General features: G+C 34.2%; 5 protein-coding genes and 1 pseudogene across 7 annotated transcripts; 2 read left to right on the plus strand and 4 right to left on the minus strand.

The window, feature by feature from the left end:
• The first annotated feature begins 3777 nt into the window (after positions 1 to 3777).
• Positions 3778 to 5671, plus strand: LOC140832539 (uncharacterized). The gene is made up of 4 exons (XM_073196621.1): positions 3778 to 4019; positions 4607 to 4712; positions 5203 to 5351; positions 5432 to 5671. The coding sequence occupies exons 1-4, from the start codon at positions 3879 to 3881 to the stop codon at positions 5525 to 5527; spliced, it is 492 nt and encodes a 163-aa protein (XP_073052722.1). The 5' UTR covers positions 3778 to 3878; the 3' UTR covers positions 5528 to 5671.
• LOC140831894 (sucrose transport protein-like) lies at positions 5431 to 8037 on the minus strand (annotated as a pseudogene).
• Positions 8038 to 10637: 2600 nt separating this feature from the next.
• On the minus strand, positions 10638 to 12818 carry LOC140831643 (sucrose transport protein-like). Its single transcript, XM_073195387.1, has 5 exons — positions 12223 to 12818; positions 11373 to 12137; positions 11216 to 11279; positions 11073 to 11116; positions 10638 to 10936 (listed from the first exon to the last, which is right to left on the minus strand). The coding sequence occupies exons 1-5, from the start codon at positions 12652 to 12654 to the stop codon at positions 10781 to 10783; spliced, it is 1461 nt and encodes a 486-aa protein (XP_073051488.1). The 5' UTR covers positions 12655 to 12818; the 3' UTR covers positions 10638 to 10780.
• A 3009-nt stretch (positions 12819 to 15827) lies between these two features.
• Positions 15828 to 20005, plus strand: LOC140832540 (probable magnesium transporter NIPA6). Of its 3 annotated transcripts, none has more exons than XM_073196622.1 (9): positions 15829 to 16290; positions 16979 to 17035; positions 17103 to 17193; positions 17356 to 17516; positions 17624 to 17751; positions 18285 to 18422; positions 19058 to 19150; positions 19230 to 19353; positions 19500 to 20005. In XM_073196622.1, exons 1-9 carry the CDS (start codon positions 16170 to 16172, stop codon positions 19628 to 19630), a joined length of 1044 nt encoding a protein of 347 aa, XP_073052723.1. In that variant the 5' UTR covers positions 15829 to 16169; the 3' UTR covers positions 19631 to 20005. The 3 variants fall into 3 exon arrangements, with proteins under 3 accessions (XP_073052726.1, XP_073052723.1, XP_073052725.1); XM_073196624.1 differs by having other exon boundaries at positions 15830 to 16290; positions 19230 to 19347; XM_073196625.1 differs by lacking the exons at positions 19058 to 19150; positions 19230 to 19353; positions 19500 to 20005 and adding an exon at positions 18525 to 18675 and having other exon boundaries at positions 15828 to 16290.
• Positions 20006 to 20410: 405 nt separating this feature from the next.
• LOC140831644 (F-box protein At3g07870-like) lies at positions 20411 to 21713 on the minus strand. The gene has a single exon (XM_073195388.1). It carries the CDS (start codon positions 21707 to 21709, stop codon positions 20558 to 20560), a length of 1152 nt encoding a protein of 383 aa, XP_073051489.1. The 5' UTR covers positions 21710 to 21713; the 3' UTR covers positions 20411 to 20557.
• Positions 21714 to 22804: 1091 nt separating this feature from the next.
• On the minus strand, positions 22805 to 24948 carry LOC140832541 (F-box protein At3g07870-like). Its single transcript, XM_073196626.1, has one exon. The coding sequence runs from the start codon at positions 24807 to 24809 to the stop codon at positions 23658 to 23660; it is 1152 nt and encodes a 383-aa protein (XP_073052727.1). The 5' UTR covers positions 24810 to 24948; the 3' UTR covers positions 22805 to 23657.
• Between the last annotated feature and the right edge of the window lie 366 nt (positions 24949 to 25314).

A 25314-nucleotide genomic window follows, 5' to 3' on the forward strand; every position in this document is an offset into this window, starting at 1 on the left:
TTTTCTTTCTATATTGAATTGTTTTTGTATATTATTTCTGATAATGTTTGTAATATGAATAACTACATATATTTTGATTATACTAATACTCCAAATATTAATCTCAATATAAACGATTATTTAAATAATTAATATCATAATAAATTTATATTCTATGTTGAATTAAAAATTTGTTTAAACGTGGATGTCAAAATTAGTACACAATTAATACTATTATTATCTAATTTAATTACTATAAATAAATATATTTCAATTAATGTCATTCGTATAAATAATGTAATTGTTTAAATTTACTGTAACTCAACAATGAAATGTTTAAAAAATGTTAAAAAAATTGTAGATTCTTTTTTAGCTATAAATAATTGTTTTCATATTTTAAGAGGAAAATGAAAATCTTAATTTGTTTAATTCCAACAATGTTAAAAAAAGTTATCCAACTTTTAAATCCCAAAACAATTAAAATTCCCAAACAATAATAAATTCTTTGATTCAATAGTATGAAATATCGTTTGGAAAATAACGTTATTTTATTATTTTTTAGGAAAGAACATTTCTTAATTTTTTTTTAAAATTTTGGGAAGTAACGACGGTTTTTTGTTAAACCGTCGCTATTTTGTGACGGTTAAAAAAAATTATCGCAACTCTAAATCCCAAAACAATAATAAAGTTTTTGATTCAATAGTATGAAATATTGTTTGGGAAATAAAGTTATTTTATTATTGTTTAGGAAAAAAACATTTCTTAATTTTTTTTTAAAATTTTGAGAATTAACGACGGTTTTTTGATAAACTGTCACAAATAGCGACGATTTGAAATATTGTTTGGGAAATAAAGTTATTTTATTATTGTTTAGGAATTAACGAAGGTTTTTAATAAACTGTCGCAAATAGCGACGGTTTTTAATCAAACCGTCGCCGAGTTCTTTTAAAAAAAAAAATTTAAAATCGGATTCTTAGAATCCGTGTCAGTCTGTCCCGGATTCTGACCGGGACAGTGAATCCGGAGATTCAAACTCCGGATTGCTATATTTTCGTAATGTTTTAGAAACTGTTATATTTTTATAAATAAGTTTTTAAAATATATATTTAAAAAAAAAAACCCTGAGAATCTATGGATCATAATATAATTGTAATGCCCGGAAATTTAATCCTAGTAATATATAATTATTGATATATAATGTGATATGATTATGAGAGGATTAATCGGGACACGAAAAGGAGACTACATGTGAAATTCGGAAATCTTGGGCAGAAAGAGTGGCGCCCGAGCGGTAGTTTATGACCGCTCGAGCGCCAGTGGATAGCAAGGAAATGTTTGGGCAGAATGTATGGCGCCCGAGCGGTAAAGAATTACCGCCCGAGCGCCATTGGATAACCAGCGTGGTTCCGGACAGAAGGCTCCGCGCTCGAGTGGTATATTTTGACCGCCCGAGCGCGAGTCATGCAAAATGTAAAGAAGCCACGTTTGTATACAGGCGTGAGATGTGTATAATATATATATACAAACGTTGATAAAGTTATCCGGAAGAAATCGAGAAAAGCTTCTGTATATATATTGAAAATCCTTACGCCTTTTGCGCGAAATCCGTCCTTCTGATTTTGAATCTGAGTACAGTACCGAGTTCCTATCAACGTAGGCTACAACTGGACGTAAGTTTTGCTACGTTTTGATATGCTTTGAAATTATGATATTGTCAGAATTGAATAGGATTCATATATGATGTTCTTGACATAGTATACATCGTATAAGTGAAGTCAGATTGAGAAACGGACCGTTTATGTAATTGTTATGATTTTCGGAGTCGATGTGACTGAGAATTCATATCAGATATGTATTGTTATTGAGATTATGACTAGTATCGATATTGATAATGAGCTCTGGTATTATATCTGTGATGTTGGAATTGACGGGGTTACTGAAATTGTATTGTCATACCGTCGAAACATCAATGAATTGATGTTGATCAGACTCAGTATTGATTGTGATTATATCGGGATATTGTCGATATGGATTAGATAGTGTCTTGACTTGACATTGATCAGATTATGTGTTGAATTGAGTAGTGATCAGAACATGTATTGAATTGAGTTGTTTGTTGATATTATATCTGTTCGGTATTGTGATTATCAGATTGGGAATGGACCGAGATAGAGTCGGGACTTCTTCTTCTTCTTCTGAGCGAGAAGATAAAGGTATAAGTCAATGTGGTATTGGGAGATGGACTTGAGTCGGTTTAGACTTGGGTTTCCTTAAATCACATACTTTACTTTATTGCATTGATATTTGCATTGATTGATTGATATACTTGTTTTCTTGAGTTATAGATTACAGTATTAGAAGAGTAATCTTATGACAGAAGTGCCGTTAGTGGTGGGATCACTACGGGCACATTGCACGATGTCATAAGATGGTGTATTGGCGGATGTGCCAAAGACTGTCACTAGATGTTGGATTATCGATGTGGATAGATTGATAGCTTCTTCTATTACTGTTGGTTGATATTATATCGATGTGGATAGACGTATAGCTTCTTCTATTACTGTTAATTGATAGTATATCGATGTGGATAGATTCATCGTTCATTCTATTACTGTTAATCGATGTTATATCGATGTGGATAGAATTGGACTTTGTTCTATTACTGGTAATCGATATCATATCAATGTGGATAGAATCAGGGCTTGCTCTATTACGGGTAATCGATAATATAACAATGTGGATAGAATCAGGGCTTCGTCTATTACTGTTAATCGATACTGTATCGGTGTGGATAGAACTGGAGTCTTTTCTATTACTGTTAATCGATACTATATCGACGTGGATAGAACTGGAGTCTTTTCTATTACTGTTAGTCGATATATACATGCCGACGTCTGGAACCGGGATCCCTAGACTAGGATTGAGTCTAGTCTGAATTATGTAGCTACGAGTATTGTTGACAGCGTGCTATTGATTATGTTTCAGATTTGTTACATAGGATTGTTACCTGATTACATGCTTTATATTTGTTATATGATTGCATGTTCATTGATTTATACTGGAAGTTATTCTCACCGGTTTATCCGGCTGTTGTCTTGTCTGTATGTGTACTTGACAACAGGTGGGACAGGATAAGGGTCAGGAAGAGAACAAGGCTGGACTAGATAGCGTGGAGATCCGGACTTCAGAAGCAACTTAGGATTCAGTACTGATATGTAATTGAACCTAGTTGGATTATTGTAGATCATACAATAATTATATGTATGTTTAATATGTAATTTGAATTTAATTACATTACGTTTCCGCTTTGCATTTTAAAAAAAATAATTTTAGACCCTGTTTTACTAATTGATTAATTAGTCCCAATGATGATTAAGAACTTGATTAGCGTCCGGGTCCCCACAATAATTATGGCAAAAACTTGTGTGAGACAATCTCGCGAGTCGTATTTGTAAAACAAATCTCTTATTTGGTTCATCCATGAAAAAGTATTACTTTTTATGCTAAGAATATTATTTTTTATTGTAAATATCGATAGGGTTGACCCGTCTCACAGATTAAGATCCGTGATACGGTTTCACATGAGACCCACTCTACAATTATATTGAATTTGCTGGAAATTTTTTCTTTTTTGATATTAATTTTCTGGACAATTTCAAGTAACATAAATATGTTACGCTTTGGATTTTTTTTAGAGTAAATTGCTATAATTATAAATAAAATAAAAAAGGGAAAAAAATCCTAAGTAAAATGAAGAGTTGACTGCCAAAATATCCATGCCCAAACGTCACCGTTTGAAGTGGAAGAGTTTCTGAAACGTGCCAGATAAGCAACGAATCTCATAAATAGTAGAAGAGGAGGTGTTCAATTGACTATGAAATTGCGAGAAGCGAAGAACAATGGAGGAGCTACAATCCGCAGTAAACTCGCACATGGATCAAATGGCAGATCTAGTGGAAAAGCTCACGGCAGAGCTCCGCTCTGGGCTCAAGCCCGCGTATGAGGATTTTTTGGGCTTCTTTCATGCCATTGATTGGAAGGTATTGCACAGATAACAACGTTGTTTGATTAAAGCTACTAGTTTCTGGCCAAGTTGAGTGTCATGCCTGTTGCCACTTCAAACATCGGCTTTTTTAAAGAAAGAAAGGTCTTTTTTAACGAAATAGCTTCTCTATCCAACTGCGCACATAGTGGAATTGATTTGCATTAATGATCTTAGATCTGTTCATTGAGGTTTTGCGATTTGGATTGTACTTCGTCTCGGTGAACATTCTGTTAGTGTTAGGTTATTTTAGGTTGTGATACTAAAGCTGCTGGTTCACAATTCTGTGGCGACCACATTTTACTTGCTGCAGCTGGTGGAAGTATGGTAATGCGATTGATCCCTCGTCGAAGGCTTATAAGATATTTGTCTTTTTTAAAGTAGGCTCTTTAATTTGATCAAATACCCAAAATAACTTTTAGGTTGTTTTGGATTGATGGGTTTGATTTGGAGTACTGGATTTGATTTGGGAAAGGATTCGAAGAATACCTCTAATTGTCACTAAAACTTCATGAATTGTTATTATAACCCTTACATGCTCATCCTGCATCTGTCTGATATCTGTCTATCCTTTCTTGTCTCCAGGAACCTTGGTTGATATGTCTTATTTCCTTCCATGTGTTCTTACTGCTACTAATTTTCGCATCAAGGAAGAATGTCAACTTTCAGATGTGTTTGTTTCTTCTTGCACGTAAGCTGGCTGTATTTTCCTTGATCATAACATTCTTGCATATTGAATCCTTTTCTCTTAAAACATAATATTCTTGCACGTTGAATCCTTGCCCTTTGTAATTTTGTACCATAAGATTTAATATTCCAAAACGGGTGTAATCTTACTCCGTTGACATCAAAGGAACTAGCATCAATAGTTAAAATTGGTAGAACCATGTGTAGATATTAGTCTCTTATGCAGCAGTTGCAGAAACTATAGAGGTTTAAGGATTGTGGCCAATCTCCATGCCCTGGATATGAACTGTAGTCTGAAGAAGATGTTTAATAAATATAGTATTGCATCTGTATCAATCCCCACACCACAACTTGTTCGTGATCAGAATAATGAAAATATAAGCCGCAGGCTGAAGATGATGCTCAATAAAGATAGTGTTGCATGTGTATTGGGACGTCAAATTCTTATTTGCCTGTTCGGAAGCAATTTATTTATTGCAGTTACATTGTTGCAGTTGGAGGAGTTTATCTCGCTGAGAGGCTTAATCGTATCTTAGCTGGAAATTGGAAAAGTTTTGCAGGGCAAAATTATTTTGACTCGCATGGACTTTTTCTCACTGTAGTTTGGTCTGGGCCGCTCTTGGTGATGGCAGTCCTAATCTTGGTAACCAATCAGTCAAATCTACTTCATATTCTTTTTACTCCCATCGTTCGCTTGATATTTTGTCTTAATTATGGTTGCAGGTGAACACATTGTTTTCGATGTGCCATTTGATGGTTAGATGGAAACGAGCCGAGCTCAGACATCGGGCGAGAGCAGCAAGTAATAAAGAGGATTGATTTTTTACTCTGTTCTATATATTTTTGTTCACGCCTTCTTCTGAATTTCAGTTATATCATGTTAACTGCGACTCATTGCATCTTCATTATGTAAAAGTGACAAGCAGACAGTTTTTAAAGGGTATACAGATTATTTTTGATCGAGGACATAACTTGATCTATTTGAGAGAGGGGGTTTTTCACAATTTTTACATTTGAAATTATTATTATTTTTCCTGCGACTGCAGTATTCAGTCTTTCACTTCGTTATCTTTGTGATGCATTTATTGTCGTAAAATTGAATTCAGAAATAATGGCGGCCTTGTTCTGTTGTTTAATTTGGACAAGTGGGCAGCAGATAATTGAACTATTCTAAGTATAAAACTATTTTAAGAATACAGTATTTTTTTAACTTCTCTCAATCCCTGCAAAAATAAAGGGGAAACAATTAGCCAAAAAAATGAGACAGAAAACGAAGAAAATAATGAATAACGTAGGATGGAAAAAACCTTTGTACAATTCTCCTTAAAACCGGTGCGTAAAATGGTAGAAGAAACATTCATCGGGTTTGGCTCAATATCATGTTTTGCTAAGAAAATCATATGCTGGCCACAAGGACAATAATAGCTCAAGAATTGTGATGGTTTTTTTTTTTAATTTTTCAATCAACTGGTAGCTTTTTCATGGCGAAAATCGCTCCCATTACTGCTGCAGTTCCTCCTAACATAAAGGCAGGCAAGTTGCTACCTCCGAATAATGAATCCAATGGTCCACTTACCAGAGCTACTCCCATCTGTTTCGACTAAAACTTGTGGTAATCATGGACTAAAGAATGGTACTCTGCAAAAGAGATATGGGAACTTACTTGTGGAGTTACGATTGCGAGATTCAGTAATCCTAACGCAAGCCCTTTTGAAAAATCAATAATCCGAAATCGAGTCAGTGTAGATTGTGATATGTATCAATAGAAATATACGATTCTATTTATATACCTTGACCAGTAACACAGTCTTTCGAATATGTGGAAGCTAAGGCAAAAGGGATACTGTAAGTGCCTGCAGAAATGTTTAGATACCACTTCAATAATCTGGAACTTTATATTTGTTCTTAGAACAGAGTGAGCTACATCGAGTATCAAGGTCTGATGATACTTTTTAAATTTGAACGTGAGTTATTGTTGAGGAGCAATTGTAATATTTCTCATCTTGTGTGGGGAACTGAAGGGCACAAGATGGAAATGATGCTCGAAATATGAAAGGTTTGATTTACAAATTCGCATCGTACCATTACTACCGGTAGTAGTTTGTATATCTATTCAACAGCAATTAAATCAAGAACAATACGGAAGTCACAAAGCTGGGTACTAAACTAACCGCTAGTGGCATTCCCAAAGCAGCAAAAAGAGCAACACAAGAGACTTTCACTTCAAAAGGAGGAGGAACAAGTGAAATCCCTTGAGTATTGAGTGCAACTTCTCTAGCATGTACTGCCATGTTAGTAATCAAAATAGCAACCCAATGCAAATAGCGAGAATGAAGTTTCCAACTCCCCAAATAGCCTTACGTTACCAAAGAAATGCAAAAACTGATCCATGAAAAGAGACGCAACCCCTAGTGCCACCACATTTAGCAGTAACCCCAAGGACCCTGCAAACACCCCTAGATCATACAGATCAATCTGTTATGAAGTCCCCACTACACGTCCTCCATAAACTTCCTTCCCCATCCAAACGGTATCGTATAATAGAAACGGAAAGCACCCTATCCAATTCAGGGCTGTGACCTTGATTGACTTCTAGCTGCTAATACTATCTGAATTAAGAGCGATGGTGGATTCTCTTCACCACACGAACTGTCTTGGATATATTGTAAATGCTGTGGATCAATTCTTTCCTCCTTTACAAAAACAACCACTGATGTAACTATTAATGCTATGAAGATAATGGAGAACAGGAAACAAGTCTTGAGGTCAGCACAATAGAGGTTGCAAGCTTCAGTTTTCGTGAAAGGCAAGACTCGATAAAGATCCTTGTAAGCCCCTGCAGCATATCCGATGATATTTCCCACCGCCATGAAAAACGCGAAGAGGGCATTTCCAAAAGTCACCATGGCATCGTTATCTCCAGAGACATCATCCAGAAGGGCTCTACATGGACCCTGGATAGTATCATAGTATTGTTCGAAATGTCCAGTAACCAAAATCCCAAGACATATACAACGATTGCTCCATGCTACCTGTCACTGTATTACCCGACAATTGGTTGGACGATCAAGCTGGTCATAGGACCACATAACTAAATGAGTAAGACCCATCCATGGCTTATTCCTAAAAATTGTGTGTATTGGCATATTGCACAGCTGCGGCTGTGGAAGCTGCCAGGGTTAACTTCTTCACGGGGCTTGAGTCAAGAGGATACGGGTAAGGTTCAAGCTCAGGTTCAGGATGGACACCGAAAACGTCTAACAAAACCATGATTTTTAGTTCATGTTTTGTACGCACAACAAATGAATGAAGGGATACTCCAACTCCATCACGAGCAAAAAAAAAAGGAAAACGACACGAGTTCTTCTTCTTCTTCTGTTTATATGTGTGTGAAGTTGGGCAGTTGATAGAAATTGTAGCGAGTAAATGAAGGAGAGAATTATGGTAAGCCATTCATGTGGAGAGAATGGAAACTCCATAATTTAGCTCGTCGTGACAAATCAAATACAGATTAATAATTATTCAAGAATTCTTTTTTATTATTTATTTAATGTATTCGGATCATATTCATGATATTGGATAGTTGTGTACCAGTTATTGAGTACTATATTTCATAAATCAAAAAATTTTCGTAGTACATGACAATTTTATGAGATAAATTTTTTACTGATCCGATCTATGAAAATATTACTATACATAGCAAAACATTACTATATGGACCGGATCAACCAATATTCGTGAAACTATCTTACTAAAGAGTGAGTCTCATGTGAGATCGTCTCACGAATATAACCTGTGAGACGGTCAATCTTACCGATATTCACAATAAAAAGTAATACTTCTAGAATAAAAAGTAATATTTTTTCATGGATGACCCAAATAATATATCCGTCTTACAAATACGACCCGTGAGACCATCTCAACGTAAATTTTTGCCCTTACTAAATACCTACTCCAAACATAATTAAGAAGTCTACAAGAGTTCCATCCAATATGTAGTACAAAAATAAAAAAAAAAACAGTTTCATAAAAAATTATAACTCAAAATAAATAATTTCAATAATATATTGATTTAAAAAAGGTTGTCGAGCAAATTTTAAAATTCAATCAATCAATAAATGATATTCATTGTTTTAATTATTAAATATTATTCATTATGGCATTGTTTGGTACATGGGATAAGAGATGCATTGTTTGGCTCATGATAATATCATGGACCTTTGATAAATAATTTTTTAGAAGGATAAAGTATCCCTAATAGAAGACGTGATAATTTTAATTTAATGATAAAAATACACTACAAATGACTTAATTACCCTCAATTTATAAATGATTTTTTTATAAATCTATGCTAGTAGGTAGAAATTAAAATCAAATAAATATTTTATTTAATTTTATATATTATATAATATGATAATTATGTAAATGAATTCGAGATAATTATATAAATAATTTTTATAAATCTCAATAAAATTATTAGTATCACTCGATTAACCTTAAAAATTGATATTTTACTTGACTCAAAAAATCAAGGGCTCAATTATCATATTATATAATATATAAAATTAGGTAAAAATAAATAAATTATGCAAGTACTATCGGCACATGAACAGATAAAAAATATGAACTCAAGCAACAACTTTGAAATTATAAAATTTATTATGATAAGGTTAATTTTGTCATTACAATCTAATATATAAATTTAATCACTCTTATTAAAATCATACCAAACATTAAATATAATATCATACATCTTATTTATCCTTAACTTATCTTTATATTATATATCACATGTTTATCCTATCATTCGTAACTTTAAGTACAAATGTGACTTTTGGAACCAATTATATATACGAGAGGAAGCGACTCCTTTTCATAATTTTTTGTTCCAATTAGCTAATGCAACACAAAATCTTTTGCATGCATCATGAAAAAATTAGAGTTGAAATCAAATTACATGTAAATTTCAAGAAAAAATAAACAGTTACAAAATCATGTTATACTAAATTTTTCTTCCTTTGTACTTTACTTGAATATGTTTTTATTCTAAATTGTTCTTGCACCTAACCCACCTAACCATAACTCAATCACGATGTTCAGCTGACTTGCACTGAAATACTCCTAATAAGGATAGATTAATAGTCCAATATTTATCGTTAAAATTTTAAGATATTTTAATAATCATTTTGACCCGGTTTAAGATCCAATTTTATGGATAACTATTTGATTAATAAAACTGGATCTTAAACCGGGTCAAAATGATTATTAAAACATCTTAAAATTTTAACGATATATATTGGACTATTAATCTATCCTTATTTAATCTCCTCAACCAAACACACCCCTATTGTATTGGAATTAGACGCTCATCTTTTTACTATTATAAATGAATCTCTTTAATATTCGATTCTACTATATGTTATAACAATGCTATTTTGATATCTTATTTTTTATCTCGTGCTAGGAAACGTTACTCATTTTTTCATTCCAAATTACCGATACGATTGATTGGTTCGTGCGCCCGATCTTTTATTACTTTTTAGTTTTTTAAGAACGATTATTGTTAAAATTAAGTAATGAGCAATTAGTATAGAAAATATTTTTAATTATTTCGTTATAATTTGTAAAGTTATTGTGTTCGTGGATAATTTGCTTTTTTTTTAAAAAATAAATAAATTTGTGAGATGCTGGTATTATTGTCATTTGAAAATCGATTTGTTTAGAAAATTAAGTTAGATGATCAGTTGGAAGCTAAAATTAAATTATTTCAAGTAAACGATAACAAAAAATTTTTATGCTTTCATTTGGCGCAGAATAGAGGAAACTGATGTGTGTGATTCACAACCATTCGATTTCTCATCTCAAATTCAAACTGATGAAGAATGAATGTTATAAATTTTCTAATTTAACTAAGAACATAGCCAATATCGAAATTAGAGCGAAAAAAATGAGCTTTGTCTTAACAATATAATTGGATATAAATGCTGTGAAGAAATTATTGTTGGCAAACACCAAAACAAAGGAGAAAAGAACACAATCAAGGCTGCCCTCGTGCCTGCAATTAGATGAACATCAGTTGTCGGATCGATCATTTGAATCCGGAGATGGAAGCATAGCAAGCACTACAACTCCATCCACAGCCGCCATGATTGCGCCGCCCACAAACGCCGGCAGATTACCTCCTCCGAACAAGGCGTCCCACGGTCCACTTATCATCGATACAAACATCTGTTTCCCGCCCAAAAGAAAACAAGAGAAGCTTTATACCGGGTTTTCCATGCATAATTTTTTATGTATGATCAATGTTCATTGGATACCCTTGGAATAATAAGCTAATAGTATTTTATGGATTAAAAAAGTTCACCTGTGGGACAACTATTGCCAGATTTAGGACTCCCAAAGACAGACCTGCGCATATTATATGTACATAGTATCAATATATAATTACCTTGATTATGTGTGTGTGTGTGTAAAATTTCTCAGCCTAAATCTGTTCCAAATTTATACCTTGTCCGGAACCAGAGGTACTGGAAAATATGGACGCTAAAGCAAATGGGATGCTGAAAGTTACCTACACAATCGAATAGATTTGTTTTAAAGTGTCCATCTTTATTTATTGTAAATTAATTAAGAAACAGAGTTCGATGCAACTCATGCAACGTACTGATAGAGGAATTCCGAGAACAGCAAAGAGGGCCAAAGCTCCGGCCTTGACACCTGCAGTCGGCGGAAGAAGGGAGCCGTCGGCGGCGTGTTGGCGATTGGCGTCCGCCAACTTAGTGACCAAAACTGTCAATGCCAAGCAAACAGCCAACAAAAAGCTGACACCACCCCACAGTTTCTTGATTTTTCCGAACCCACGAGCAAAGAATTGCACCCCCAAAGAAGCGAACCCCAAGACCACAGAGTTCAACATTAGACCCAATGCGCCAGCGCTGACCCCAAGATCGTACAGTCTCCCCTTCCCGATGTTTCCGCCATACACTTCCTTCCCCATCCAATCTGTATCGAATAACAAGAACGGGAACCACGCGATCCAGTTCAGGGCTGTGGCGAGCATTAGAATCCACATGGATTTTGGCAAGTTCTTCAGTTCTCCGAATAGCTCCACGAAAACTTGGATGCCTCCCTTTTTGTAGTCTTCTGGTTTGGCAGAAATGGCGGTCTCCGATACGAAGGTCAGTGCTGTTATGGTCAAAGTCAACAAAAGGAATATGGAGATGAAGAAACAGCTCTTGAGATTCGCGCAGTAAACGTCACAGGCGGTGGTTCTGGTGAAGGGGAAGACCTTGTAGAGTTGCGGGTATGATCCGGCGGCGTACCCGAGCACGTTCCCCACAGCCATGAAGAACGAGTACAAAGCGTTCGCAGCCGCCATTTTTCTTGTATTTCCGCATGACAAATCTGCCAAGAATGCTCTGCAAGGACCCTGAAACATCACCAAAAATCCATGTTAATATATTTTGTGTAATAAACCTAAAGAGAAAAAAAAACATTATAAATTTTGCATATACCTGTAACATGTTATTGGCAACATCAAGAACCCAAAAACCGACGACAAAAATAGCAACAGCCCTCGGCTTAGAAGGTTTGGCCAGAGAATCTCCGGCGATATAGCCAAAATCAGCGGCGAATCCAATAAGAACAATGGCAACAACAACAAGCGCTGCTCCGGAGACGATGAAGGGGCGGCGTCGGCCAAAGCTGGAGGTGCATCTATCACTGTAATATCCAACTATGGGCTGAACTAGCAATCCCGAAACTGGACCACATAGCCAAATAAAAGCGGACCAAATGTGGGGTATGCCTAGTAACTGAACGTAAGGGGTCAAAAGGGAGAGTTGCAGAGCCCATCCAAACTGCACACCCGCGGCTATCGATGCCACAAGAATGAATTTGCTCACCGGCGCCGGTGGTGTTGAGGGATGTACGCTTTCAACTTCCATTGCAAAATCCCTCTGTCACTCTCTCCTTTTTCTTTATATATATATGTGTATATACTTTTGTGTATCTATGTACGAATATATTTACATGCAGCTTTGTTGCGGGTGCAGCGGAAGGGGATTTTGGTACTTACAAGGTTCTGAAATGCATGTCGAAATACCAGCAACGGTTTGTATTCTTGGTAAGAAATGGATGCATGGCATTGTACTATATTATTTTTTGTCACGTCTAAAAATATTTTTCTTTGTCTTGATTAAATATAATATCTTATGTAAATCTAAAATATTTTATTCTTTATGTTTTGATTAAATATTAATTTTTAAATCATTACCATATATATTAATTTACATACAAATATGAAAATTTACATGATCTAATAATATTATAATCGGAAAAAATATTTCTCGATGTGACTTAGATTAACTCTAAGTCATTGTACTTGCTTAGCTTAAAATATTAAGCGACACCATCCATTTCTTTCGAAAAGGTGAAGATATGATTGCCATGAAAAGATGATACGGTCTTGATTTAGTTGGTGTTTATCATTTTATCTTCCTTTTTTTTGATTTTTTTACAATTTTAGTCGTTATTTATCAAAGTCTTGATATGATTTGACATAAAAAAAAATACTAGAACTGTTAAAAAATTAATGATAAGAGATAAGATTGAAATTTGACAAAATATTTCTAAAGACCAAAATGGAAACGGAGAAGATATACATGACAAACACCAATTTTCTCGAATTGGTTTTTTTATTTATTTGGTTCATTTTTTTCCATATATAATAAAATTGTAGATCAATTCCTAATATAGTACGAGGAATTAATAATGGATAAGTAGCAATAAATCGGGAACTATTTTAGCCCTATATATTTGCTTAATAAGTTGATGAATTGGAAGATTTGATTTGGATAAGTTTCAAATTACTCAATCAAAAACAAAGATTTGAAATTTATTGTTACAAACAAAAAACTACTATAAACAAAAACTAAAGAATTCCAGAGTGTGGTAGATTTCAAAATAGAAAAAACTCGTGTGAGATGGTTTTACGGGTCGTATTTTGTGAAATATATCCTTTATTTGTGTCATCCATGAAAAAATATTATTTTTTATGCTGAGAGTATTACTTTTTATTGTGAATATCGGTGTGTTTGATCTGTCTCACATATAAAGATTCGTGAGACCGTCTCACAAGAGACCTACTCATTGAAAATTATCCTAAAATATAATTTGATGAATTTGGATAATTAAATTTAAATCTTTTATTTCCTGATCCTTGTATCCAGATACAGGTATATATATTCTATGAATCTTATAAAATATATCTAGATTAACTATATTATAAAATTATTATAGAAAGCAATGATTAATTTAAATATTACAAATATTTCATGAGATTTGGCGAATAATATAGTTTAAAAACTTATACGATATATTATACATCATAATTAGCTGGATACATTAATTAAAGGATTTATTATGTGTATATAAATATATGTGTGCGTGTGTGTGTTGATGTTATATAATAATAATGATTATAGTTTATATGTGAAATTAATCATCAATAAACTAGGGGATATTTTTTATGAGCATCAAGATCATCGTGGCAAAAATTTGTGTGATCTATTATTTGGATTATCAATTAAAAAATATTATTTTTTATGCTAAGAGTATTACTTTTTATTGTGAATATCGATAAAGTTGACCCGTCTCACAGATAAAGATTCGTGAGACCGTCTCACAAAAGACTTACTCTAAGATCAAACTCCACAAATTGCATATAATACATATATTTGGACCGCTTTTTATTTTAATTTTGGTAATTATTATACTAATTAGAAAATTTTAATTTGGTACATAAAAACTTTAAAGTATAATTGATTTTTTTTTAAATAAAGTGTACAACTTGAATATAAATTATGCATCATAATATCAACTATTCATTTAATCTTGTAAATTATTCTACGTAATTAATTTCGTATCACTTTGGATAGAGAACATGTTGAATTATTGTGTGACAATTTAAAATAATTTTTCTACCAATTTAAAAAAATCTAGTGTTATTTCATATTTGCACTTCAAATATTGTTTCTGACGCATACTATTTTGAATTCTCATATTATATATGGACATATATACTTTTTAAAATTATTTCATTGTATGAAACAAATGAATAATATTCAAATAATTTACTCAATTTTAGTATATTTTTATATGCAAAGCTAAATATTTATTTATTTTTATATTTTCTATTGTTGGGATGAATACTTTCAAAAGAAGAAAATTTCAAATTTTCTAAACTATACATTCTAAACTAGTGAAAATTTCTTTGAATCGATTGAATTTTTTTATTTCCCATGAATATTTTTAAATTTGTGATTTTATTGTAATAATTTATTTTTCTATTTGGGTTCGATCTTTTGATGAAATTATTATTTTTAATTAAGTGTATAACATATCTAATCAAAATATTTTAGCTATGCAAACAAAAGTACGAAATTATAGATTAAAAAGATTAAATTATTTTAAAAATAGATAAAAAAAAATTATTTTAAATTTATTTCATACAATAATCCACTTTATTGTTTATCCGAATGTGTATTTTATTAATGCTATCTCATATCACTTTCGACTTACTATTTTCGTCGACCTGTTAGACCGATGAGTCAAATGAATCGAAGGAATTATTCATCGACAGCACATTAATATATGCATGCCAAATTTCCAGCACAATAAATCAATCATTAATTCCGTAGTACACACGTTTCTTCGAAGTTAAGCACCTGCAGAAACACGTTTCTACGAGATTCTATATTTTATTATATATACTAGTGCATCGATGCACGTGTTACATGCCGTGTACGTGTATAATATTTTCATTTGATTTAATAAAAACGATGATCAAAATATAATTATAAAAAATACTGAGAGACTAAACTAAAATTTAGATATATAAATTACAAAATAAATTGAAAAATAAAAAAAATGACATCAATGAGAATTAACTATATCTACTGAACTACATGTAACTTAAATTAAAATTTTAATATTTTATTAATATATATAATTATTAAAATAGATTTAAGTGACTCAAATTTAATAAAATAATAATAATAATATATATATATATATATATATATATATTATATACACATAATTTTTTAATAGAAATTCGAATAAAAGTTGTTAAATGGTTAATTGCACAGTGGATTGCAAAAATGCAGCTAGAACGAAGAGGAATATAATTTGCAGGATAATCTAACCCATCCGATTCCAAATCCATAAGCTCCAAATTCAAGCAGAAATACAATGATTTGAATTCATCGTACACACGAATCCGAAACCCGTTCCCGATCACGAAATCCTGGGGCTGCGATATCTCTTCTTTCTCTTAAATTTTCGTTTTCTTTTTATGTGGGGAAGGGGATGTTGCGATAGTTGGGGTACATATGAGAATTGAATCCCAGATTGTAGTGGTGAAAGAGTCATTGTTGCAAAATATCGATTTCGGTCGGTCATGTATACGGCTAATTTGATTGGGTTCAGCTTGGCTGTAGGGTCGAGTGCGTTTATTGGATCCAGCTTCATTATTAAAAAGAAGGGTTTACAGCGGGCCGGTGCCTCTGGCTCTCGTGCTGGTAAATGTTTGCTTTTTTTTTTGTGGTTATGTTTTAGTTTGTTTAAACCTTTCTGTCGTAATTGAAGTTTTTTGTTGTGTTGGTTTTACAAAGTTCGAATTTTAAGCTTAAACGCGAGACATGTTACTGTTTAGTTCTTGGGCTTATGATCATTTTTTTTTCTATGTATTAGATTCTGGAGTGCCTGCAATTCTGAAGTTTTTTATTTATTGAATTTGGTCAGCATGTTGCTAGTTCTATCAAAACTTCATTATCCAGACCTTACAGTTAATGATAAAAAAGGAAAGATTAGCACTTTTCTTTTGTCCGTTGGTTGAATAAATGTGGTAATAAACGAGATTAAAGCTGTGGTATGTCAGAAGGGCATATGGTGGAAGTTGGTGCATTTATCCCCTTTCTAGATTATTTGAATATTGTGCGCAAAATAGTCGAGAAATTTTGAGTGCGAGGTCAGATGATGCCTTCTCTGAAGACATGAAAAAGAAAACAAAGTGGAACATGGACTAATTACTTGCAGTCATGTGTTTATGATTGTGGATTGTTCGCAATCTGTTATTTTGGCAGAAATTTTGGAAATAATTTAAAATCATTTTTTACTAAACCTTGATGCTGGTCAGTCTTGTCTGGTTGATAAACCGAAGTATTATTTCGGTGTTCTTACTAACAATGCTCGATTTTCTAAATGAAGGTTCAGGAGGGTATAATTATTTGCTGGAACCACTTTGGTGGATTGGCATGGCCACTAGTAAGTCTTGCTTTTAAAGTGAAAGTCTGACCATGTTTTCGAACTTGAGTGTCTTTTAAATTTTCAGTGATCATTGGGGAATTTGCCAATTTTGTGGCTTATATGTATGCGCCTGCAGTCCTTGTCACACCACTTGGAGCATTAAGTATAATTGTCAGGTAATTATGAGTAAAGTTGTCATTTCTTATCCAATTTCTCCCTTCCCAGAAATAAGCACCTGGTGATCTCCATCAACTGCAGTACTACACAGTTGATGATCACTATCCAATATAACTGATGACAAGCTTTAAATGAGCTAATCCGCTGTTTTTCAATTGTAGTGCTATTTTAGCTCACTTCTTATTGAAAGAGAAATTGGGGAAGCTAGGAATACTTGGATGTATTTTATGTGTAGTCGGTTCTACAATCATTGTGCTTCATGCACCTGCTGAACACAGTATTAGCTCAGTGGAAGAAATCTGGGAATTAGCTATACAGCCAGGTCAGCACTGTTTTTTGATACATTAAAGAGTTTATTTCTTTTTTCAACAGCGGAAAAGAATGAGTGTTTCTAAAAATTTCTAAATTTTTACTCTTTTGGGTGCCCAGCTTTTCTTTTGTACACAGCTTCAGCGGTAGCTGTGGTTTTGGTATTTGTGTTGCATTGTGAACCTCACTGTGGGCAGACAAACGTCATGGTTTACATTGGTGTTTGTTCAATAATTGGATCCTTAACAGTAAGTACTTGACCATACTACTAAGTCTGAGCGATTTATGTCCTTACTATGTCAAAAAGGCTTCATCACGCGAGTGTAACTCTATATTCATGTTATTGAATGATCATTCTATTACCAAACTATTTAAACCCCTTTAAATAATCTTTATCAGGGGATTATGCTAGTACAAGGTTGAATGTCTATTGAGCCTCAGTGGCGTATTTCTTGGCGCACATTTCATCGAGACCTCCTAAGGTTTCATTTAATTGTACTAAACACCACCACATCAGGAGTTTGAATACTTGCAGCGAGCCTCAGTCGTTACTGAGGTTTGGTTTACCTTCAGAGATGCTAGCTTGAGTTTTGTGAACTTCACCATTTTCACTGCATGTTTTAAGTGGCGTGACACAATGTTGAGACCTATTTGCTTGTTACCCTGTTTTCCCTAGGGGACTAGGTGTAAATAGGAGTATGAAGGAAATAAGTATTTTTCACAATAGACAATTTGTTCTTGTTGCTTCATGGATGAATTAAAATTTGTGGCTTCACTGTAGGTCATGAGCATTAAAGCAATTGGTATTGCCATAAAGCTTACGTTGGAGGGCTCAAGCCAGGTGGCCCGCTTCGAATCCTGGGTATTTGCCATGGTTGCAGCTACTTGTATAATCACTCAATTGAACTACTTGAACAAGGTTGCGTTCCTTTCCTTTTGTTAATTTATTACTGCTTTACTGACTAGTTTATGCCACTTTTTTGACAATGTAAAGTAAATTTATTGAAAACTTTTGCATCAGCGTGTAATGGGCGAGAATTAAGGACAAGCTGCTGAAATCAATGATGAAGTGGTGGAAGATTCAGAAATAAGGAATTAATTAGAAAGATTTTATTTGCTTTCTTTTTAAATATTGCATGCATTCTAGCCATAGATATAGGAATTACGGTCTCTTTTGAATGTTGCATGCATTCTAGCCATGGATAAGGGAATTACGGCTAATTTCTTGCTAGGAAAATTAATTGTCTTCCTTGTATTTAAATGACTATTGTTGCAAGGTATAAGAATATTAAGAATTCTAAAATCAAACAGTGAAAGTAAGATCACGAGTTCTCTCAAAATGAGCCTCAAAACCCTATCCAAAACACATTGATCATCCCATAACGTGATCCAAACCTGGGACCATAATACAATGCACCCATCATTGTACTCATGTTCTTCAAATTCCAAATTATCTTTGAGGTTTGGTGCCCTGTACCATTCATCAGAATTTTCTTGAGTGATGTTTCTATTTTGATATTCTCACTCCCTTAACTGGACTTGTTTCTTTCCCAGGCATTGGACACTTTCAACACTGCTGTAGTATCTCCAATTTATTATGCCATGTTCACATCGCTTACGATTTTCGCCAGCGCTATAATGTTCAAGGTAATAGAAATTTTGCATTTTCGGGTGTTGGTATTGGTTCTTTGCGTTAAAATTTCTTATCTGTTTTCTGCTACTTTAGGATTGGTCAGGTCAGAGCGCTAGCAGCATTGTCTCAGTTCTATGTGGGTTTATTACTGTTATTTCTGGCACAATGGTTTTGCACAGTACTAGAGATCCGGAAAAACTTCCATCTACGGGTATAGGTACCACCTCTTATATTAAACAGGATAAGTGCGACTATAAAACCATAAATATTTTGACTTTCAAGCTAGCATGTTGAATTTTGTAATCATCATTGGATTCGGTCAAGCGAATGTCTCTGACATTTTTGACTTCTGGTACTTTTCAGATTATTATACAGCACTTTCTCCTCAAATATCATGGCTTGTCCACGCAAATGGTGAGATATGGAAGCAGAAAGACAATGATGAATTGCATCCTGAATTCGTGGCATTTATTCAGCAAGACCATTTTAAGTAGAGCAAAAGGAACTTTGATCATGAATTTTCAAGCTCATTCTCTCCCAGGCCATTCTCTGATTTCCTAATTCGTTTTCCAAGCTCTTCTGGTAGGAGCATTGAGGGAGACATTAACGTGGAGTTCCAATAAGTTCATCGAAGTAACCCATCGAGGGTAAATTTCTATAGGCTTTTCATGTCAAAGTGTAATGTAGCTCTTTTTTCCATTCTTCCACAGTTTCTTTGATCTGGCTTGGTAAATGAATAGCTAGCTGTGCAGTAGTCATTATTAAATAATGTTTTTTAATGTCAACATTAGTGTATATTTTTTTGTACGAACTGCGGCTCTGGACATGACAAAAACTTGTATGCTTTCGCATAGAGATGTATTGAAGTATATCTTTCTCCTTGTCTAATTTAATGTCTTTCTCTTTGACTTTCTTTTTCATGAAGAGAAGTAGTATCGTATCAATACCTTGGCCCAAAACACTAAGCCACCCCCCTTTGGGGTTCATGCACTATTTGTTGATATAAAAAAAAAAAAGAGATGATGAATTAGTTTAACGTTTTGGAAGTTGGAAAAAGCACCATCATAGGACTTAGGAGAGATTATTTAGTGGGAACAAGTGCTGTTGCTGAAAAGGTTCATAACTGGCACCTCTGAATGAACCTAAATACCAGTTGGTTAAACATAACTTGGATTTATCGGCACAGAAGCACGTGAACAAATTCGCATGGTATTTTTCATCTTTAGCTGAATTGGAGATTCGTCTGATCTTGAATAAATAGCAAACATAATGAATGTATGAGATTATAGGGTAAAACATAAATATATATGACTCCAATGGTTCGAAATCCTTCGGAGTAATGAAGGAGATAGTACATGAAAACAAAACAAAGGACCTAGAATATAGTGAAAAGTAAACATAAAGTTTTTGAACTGCGTAAATCAAAAGGAGTTGACGTTCTCCCTTCCAAAACATGCGAGTGAAACCAAAGAAGGAACGTGAAGTATTGCTTCAACAGACCCGCAGCACGCCATTTCAATGATATCGATTTTCGAGGTAGTTTTATTCTTGTTGGAGTAATAGAACATGTAAAAATCACCCCATACTATCAATATGTCCCCGTTTTTGAACACTTTGATAGGGTTTACAAGCTCATAGCACTCACCAGCAAGATTTGGTAGCTTGCTGATCACAAATTCTTTAGTCCAAGATTTCCCAACACCATAATCCTTCATTATCCAGATAACGATATCATTCTCAGTAGTATTATCACTTACGGATAAGCAATCCCCTAAAACCACCAAGCTCCCCAAACACCTGGACCTGTATCCAGGCAGAGGAGGAGCAGAGAAGGTCCTAAACATTTCTTTATCAAGATCCAAGCAAGATATCAGATAGGAATCCTTTAAATCTCCAGCCAACCAATGAAGATTTCCATTTAGAAAAGCTCCAATCGAATAGCAGTTGTAATACAATGGGGGACTTGGTGCAATGCTTCTCCATGTCCCAGTTGTTCCCAGCGTGTAAACATGGCAATCGGACCTGGGAATTCTTACACACACTCCTGTCTGATCGAGTTCGGACTCGTGAAATATCCTGACCACCTTGTATTGGCAACTTATCGTGCTTACCCCGAACCCATATGTGACCATACTAGGAAACTGAACAAAACTCTCAAGCGTTGGAAGTGATATGTACTCGCGTCTGATTGGATTGCAGACGTAAAGACTGTCCATATGCCCGACGACACGCAAGCAAAGGAAACCATCAACGGAACCTGATATCGTTTGGCACTTGAATTCCGTGATATCAAATATTGTGACTGGACTGTAGTTAAGCTCATGCCGTTCGACCTCGGGTTCGTCTTCGAATCCAAATATCTTGAGCAAGCATGACTCCCCAAGATGTTGATAGATAAGGAGGCCAGCAGATGATTTAGAAAGATGGAGCTTGGAGAACTCGGGGGACTCGAATAACTCGAGCCACACCTTGCAAACACATTTGAGACGTGTGATGAGAAGGACAGGAAGTCTTGAAAGAATATTGGTAATGATTTCCAATGGTAGATTTGTGAATTGTGAAGATTGCTTCATCGTTTACTTGGTGATCGCTAGAAGATGCTGTTCTTTATATATACAAATAACCACATTTAATATATGGATTTTTTTCCCATTTTCTTCGGCATTTATTTCATATAATTAACAACAATAATATTGTTGCTTTTTATATAAGAATCAGAAAGAATATAAACAGAGAAAAATTTTCACCGATATGCTTCCTCGAATGGATTCATACGTAATTCCCATGAGTCACACGAGTTAAATGAGATTAAACTAACTTGGATAGTTTTATGACAATTAAAACATTTTTTTTTTTATTATAGTTAAAATATATTGATTAAATTAAAAGATATTAAGTGTAAAAGCAATCATCTTTTTAAAAACTGGTGTAATGAGTTTCTAAAAAATGTATTCTCGTGCTTTATTAATCATAATCTCCTCGTTGTTCTTGTGCTTTATAAAATAATTGTACTTGTCACCTCATCGATGCTCACATAACTGTACACAATATATATCAAATACATATGTGTATATATATACCAAAGATCTGGTAAGTTTGTCTATTATGTTTTTGGTCTTATAAATATGCAATTTTGGATTTTGTTCATATAAATTAGGTTATTTTGGTTTTTAGTTCTTTTTCTATGAGAAGATAGACATGATGTTAGACAAATCATCATTTCTCGGTATCATATTAGTATTTTTCGGTTGTATCACATCAGCATTTTTCAGCGTTACGTCATCTAACAAAATAAGGTAAATACCCAAAACAGAACCTAATTTATAGGATTAAAACTCAAAAATAAATGATTACAATACCAAAACAAAAAATTAGCAAACTTGGACCATATTAATTATTTTCCATAATATATATATATATATATATATATATATATATATATATATATATATATATATATATATATACACACACACACACATATAATATGTATGTAAGTATTTATTGAGAGCGCGAATCGATCCATTCATTGAATGAAATTAAATGGATTACCATATGAATCCAATACGATTCATCTTGACGTAATAAATTATTGAGTTGAATGAATTACACAACCTTAAACTAAATTAACCTTCTATATATAAATCCAATTCCTTGTAACCGAAAAATATCATGAAAAGAACACGAGATTTGCATTCACTTGCTTTATATATTATGCATTTAACTTGACGTAAAAATTGTAGCATATATCAAGAGAGAAGAATGCAAATCACCCACAAATTTCACATCATCCTTTGCCGCTAAAGGAGATTAGTACATAAAAAACAATACAAACATATTAACATTAAACATAAATTCAGAAAGATCGTGAATGTTTCTTGCAACACATGTGAGTGAAACCAAGGCTGGAACATGAAGCATTGCCTCCAGTTCGAAAGGATCGATTCTTTTAAGTAGTTCAAGTCTTGTCGGAGTAAGAGAACAAGTAAAAATCACCCCATATCATCAGCATATCCCCATTTCTGAATACTTTGAGCGGAAAACAAGCTCTGGTATCTAGCTGATTACAAATTCTTTAGCCAAAGATTTATGCACATCACAATCCTTCATTATCCAGATATCAGAGGTATTGTACAAGCAATCCCCCAAAACCACCAAGCTCCTCCAAACGGACCTGCATCCTGGAAGAGAAGGAGCAGAAAAGGTCTTGAACAATTCTGTATCAACATCCAAGCATGATATAAAATGGGAATTCTGTAAATCTCCCACCAGCGAATGGAGATTTCCATTCAGAAAGGCCCCGATGTAATAGCTGCCACAATGAAATGGGGGAGCAAGTTAACTGATTCTCCATGTCCCGTTTGTTTCAAGTGTGTAAACATGACAAACAGACCTGGACATTCGGACCGATTTGTATTGGCCGCTGACCGTGCTTACCCCGAATCCTTGTGTAACTATATTAGGAAACTTAAAGTGGTGAACTAAGAAGGAACGTTAAGTATTGACGTCAAACATAAATTATCAAAAAGAGTTGACGTTCTCCATTCCAAAACATGTGAGTGAGACAAAAGAAGGAACGTGAAGTATTGCTTCCATAGCCCCCGAGGCCAGCATCTCAACAATATCGGTTTTTGAAGCAGTTTTAGTCTTGTTGGAGTAATAGAACAAGTGAAAATCACCCCATATCATCAATATATCCCCATTTCTGAATACTTTGATAGGAAAAACAAGCTCGTAGCATTCACCACAAAGATCTGGTATCTTGCTGATTACATATTCTTTAGTCCAAGATTTCCCAACATCGTAATCCTTCATTATCCAGATAACGATATCATTCTCAGAAGTATTATCGCATACGGATAAGCAATCCCCTAAAACCACCAAGCTCCCCAAACACCTGGTGTATCCAGGCAGAGGAGGAGCAGAGAAGGTCCTAAATATTTCTTTATCAAGATCCAAGCAAGATATCAGATAGGAATCATTTAAATCTCCTGCCAACCAATGAAGATTTCCATTTAGAAAGGCTCCAATCGAATAGCAGTTGTAATACAATGGGGGACTTGGTGCAATGCTTCTCCATGTCCCAGTTGTTCCCAGCGTGTAAACATGGCAATCGGACCTGGGAATTCTTACACACACCCCTGTCTGATCGAGTTCGGACTCGTGAAATATCCTGACCACCTTGTATTGGCAACCGATCGTGCTTACCCCGAACCCATATGTGACTATACTAGGAAACTGAACATAACTTTCAAGCGTTGGAAGTGTAATGTACTCGCGTGTGAATGGATTACAGATGTAAAGATTGTCGATATGCCCGATCACTCGCAGGCAAAGGATACCATCAACGGAACCTACTATCGTTTGACTCCTGAATTCCGTGAGACCATAATCTGTGATTGGAACGTAGTTAAGCTCATGGCGGTCAACCTCGAGTTCGTTTTCGAATCCGAAGATCTTGAGCGAGGGGGGTGACCCTCCGAATTGTTGGTGGACAAGGAGGGCCGCAGATGATTTAGAAAGATGGAGCTTGGAGAACTCGGGAGACTCGAATAACTCAAGCCACGCCTTGCAAACGCATTTGAGACGCGCGATGTGAAGAACTGGAAGTCTCGAAACAATATCGGTGACGATTTCCAATGGCAAGTTTGTGAAATGTGAAGATTGCTCCATCCTTGATTTGGTGATTGCTTGAAGGCATTAACCCTTTAATATTTATATTAGATTTTTTTCTGAAACGTGAAAGATTCTCGTGTGACGGCGAGGTCGGAATTTTCTTCAGTCTTGGTCAAAGATTGAAATTTCTTTTCCATGATTATTTATTTTATTTATGACATATAAATACACAGTCCTCATCGTTTGATGGACACCGAAGAAATCGTCGAACTAACGTAATAACACGTAACTCACGATATACAGATAAAATCATACTAAGTATTGTACGATATATTTGTCCGAAAAAGTGTTTAGCGTTCACTTACTCTTTCAAATCGAACTCAAGTGTTTTCTTTCATAATTATTTATTAGCAGTTAAAATATATAGTTGGTTTATTACTGATAATTTTAATTTCCCAATGAATAACTTTATGGTTTGATTAATGATATTAAATACCAAATTAAAATCTAATTATGGGGAATTAAATCCTATTTCGACGTTTGATCATCATTGTGAGAGAGA

The sequence above is a fragment of the Primulina eburnea genome, chromosome 5 (assembly GCF_022965805.1).
Source record: "Primulina eburnea isolate SZY01 chromosome 5, ASM2296580v1, whole genome shotgun sequence".
Taxonomy (NCBI): Eukaryota; Viridiplantae; Streptophyta; class Magnoliopsida; order Lamiales; family Gesneriaceae; genus Primulina; species Primulina eburnea.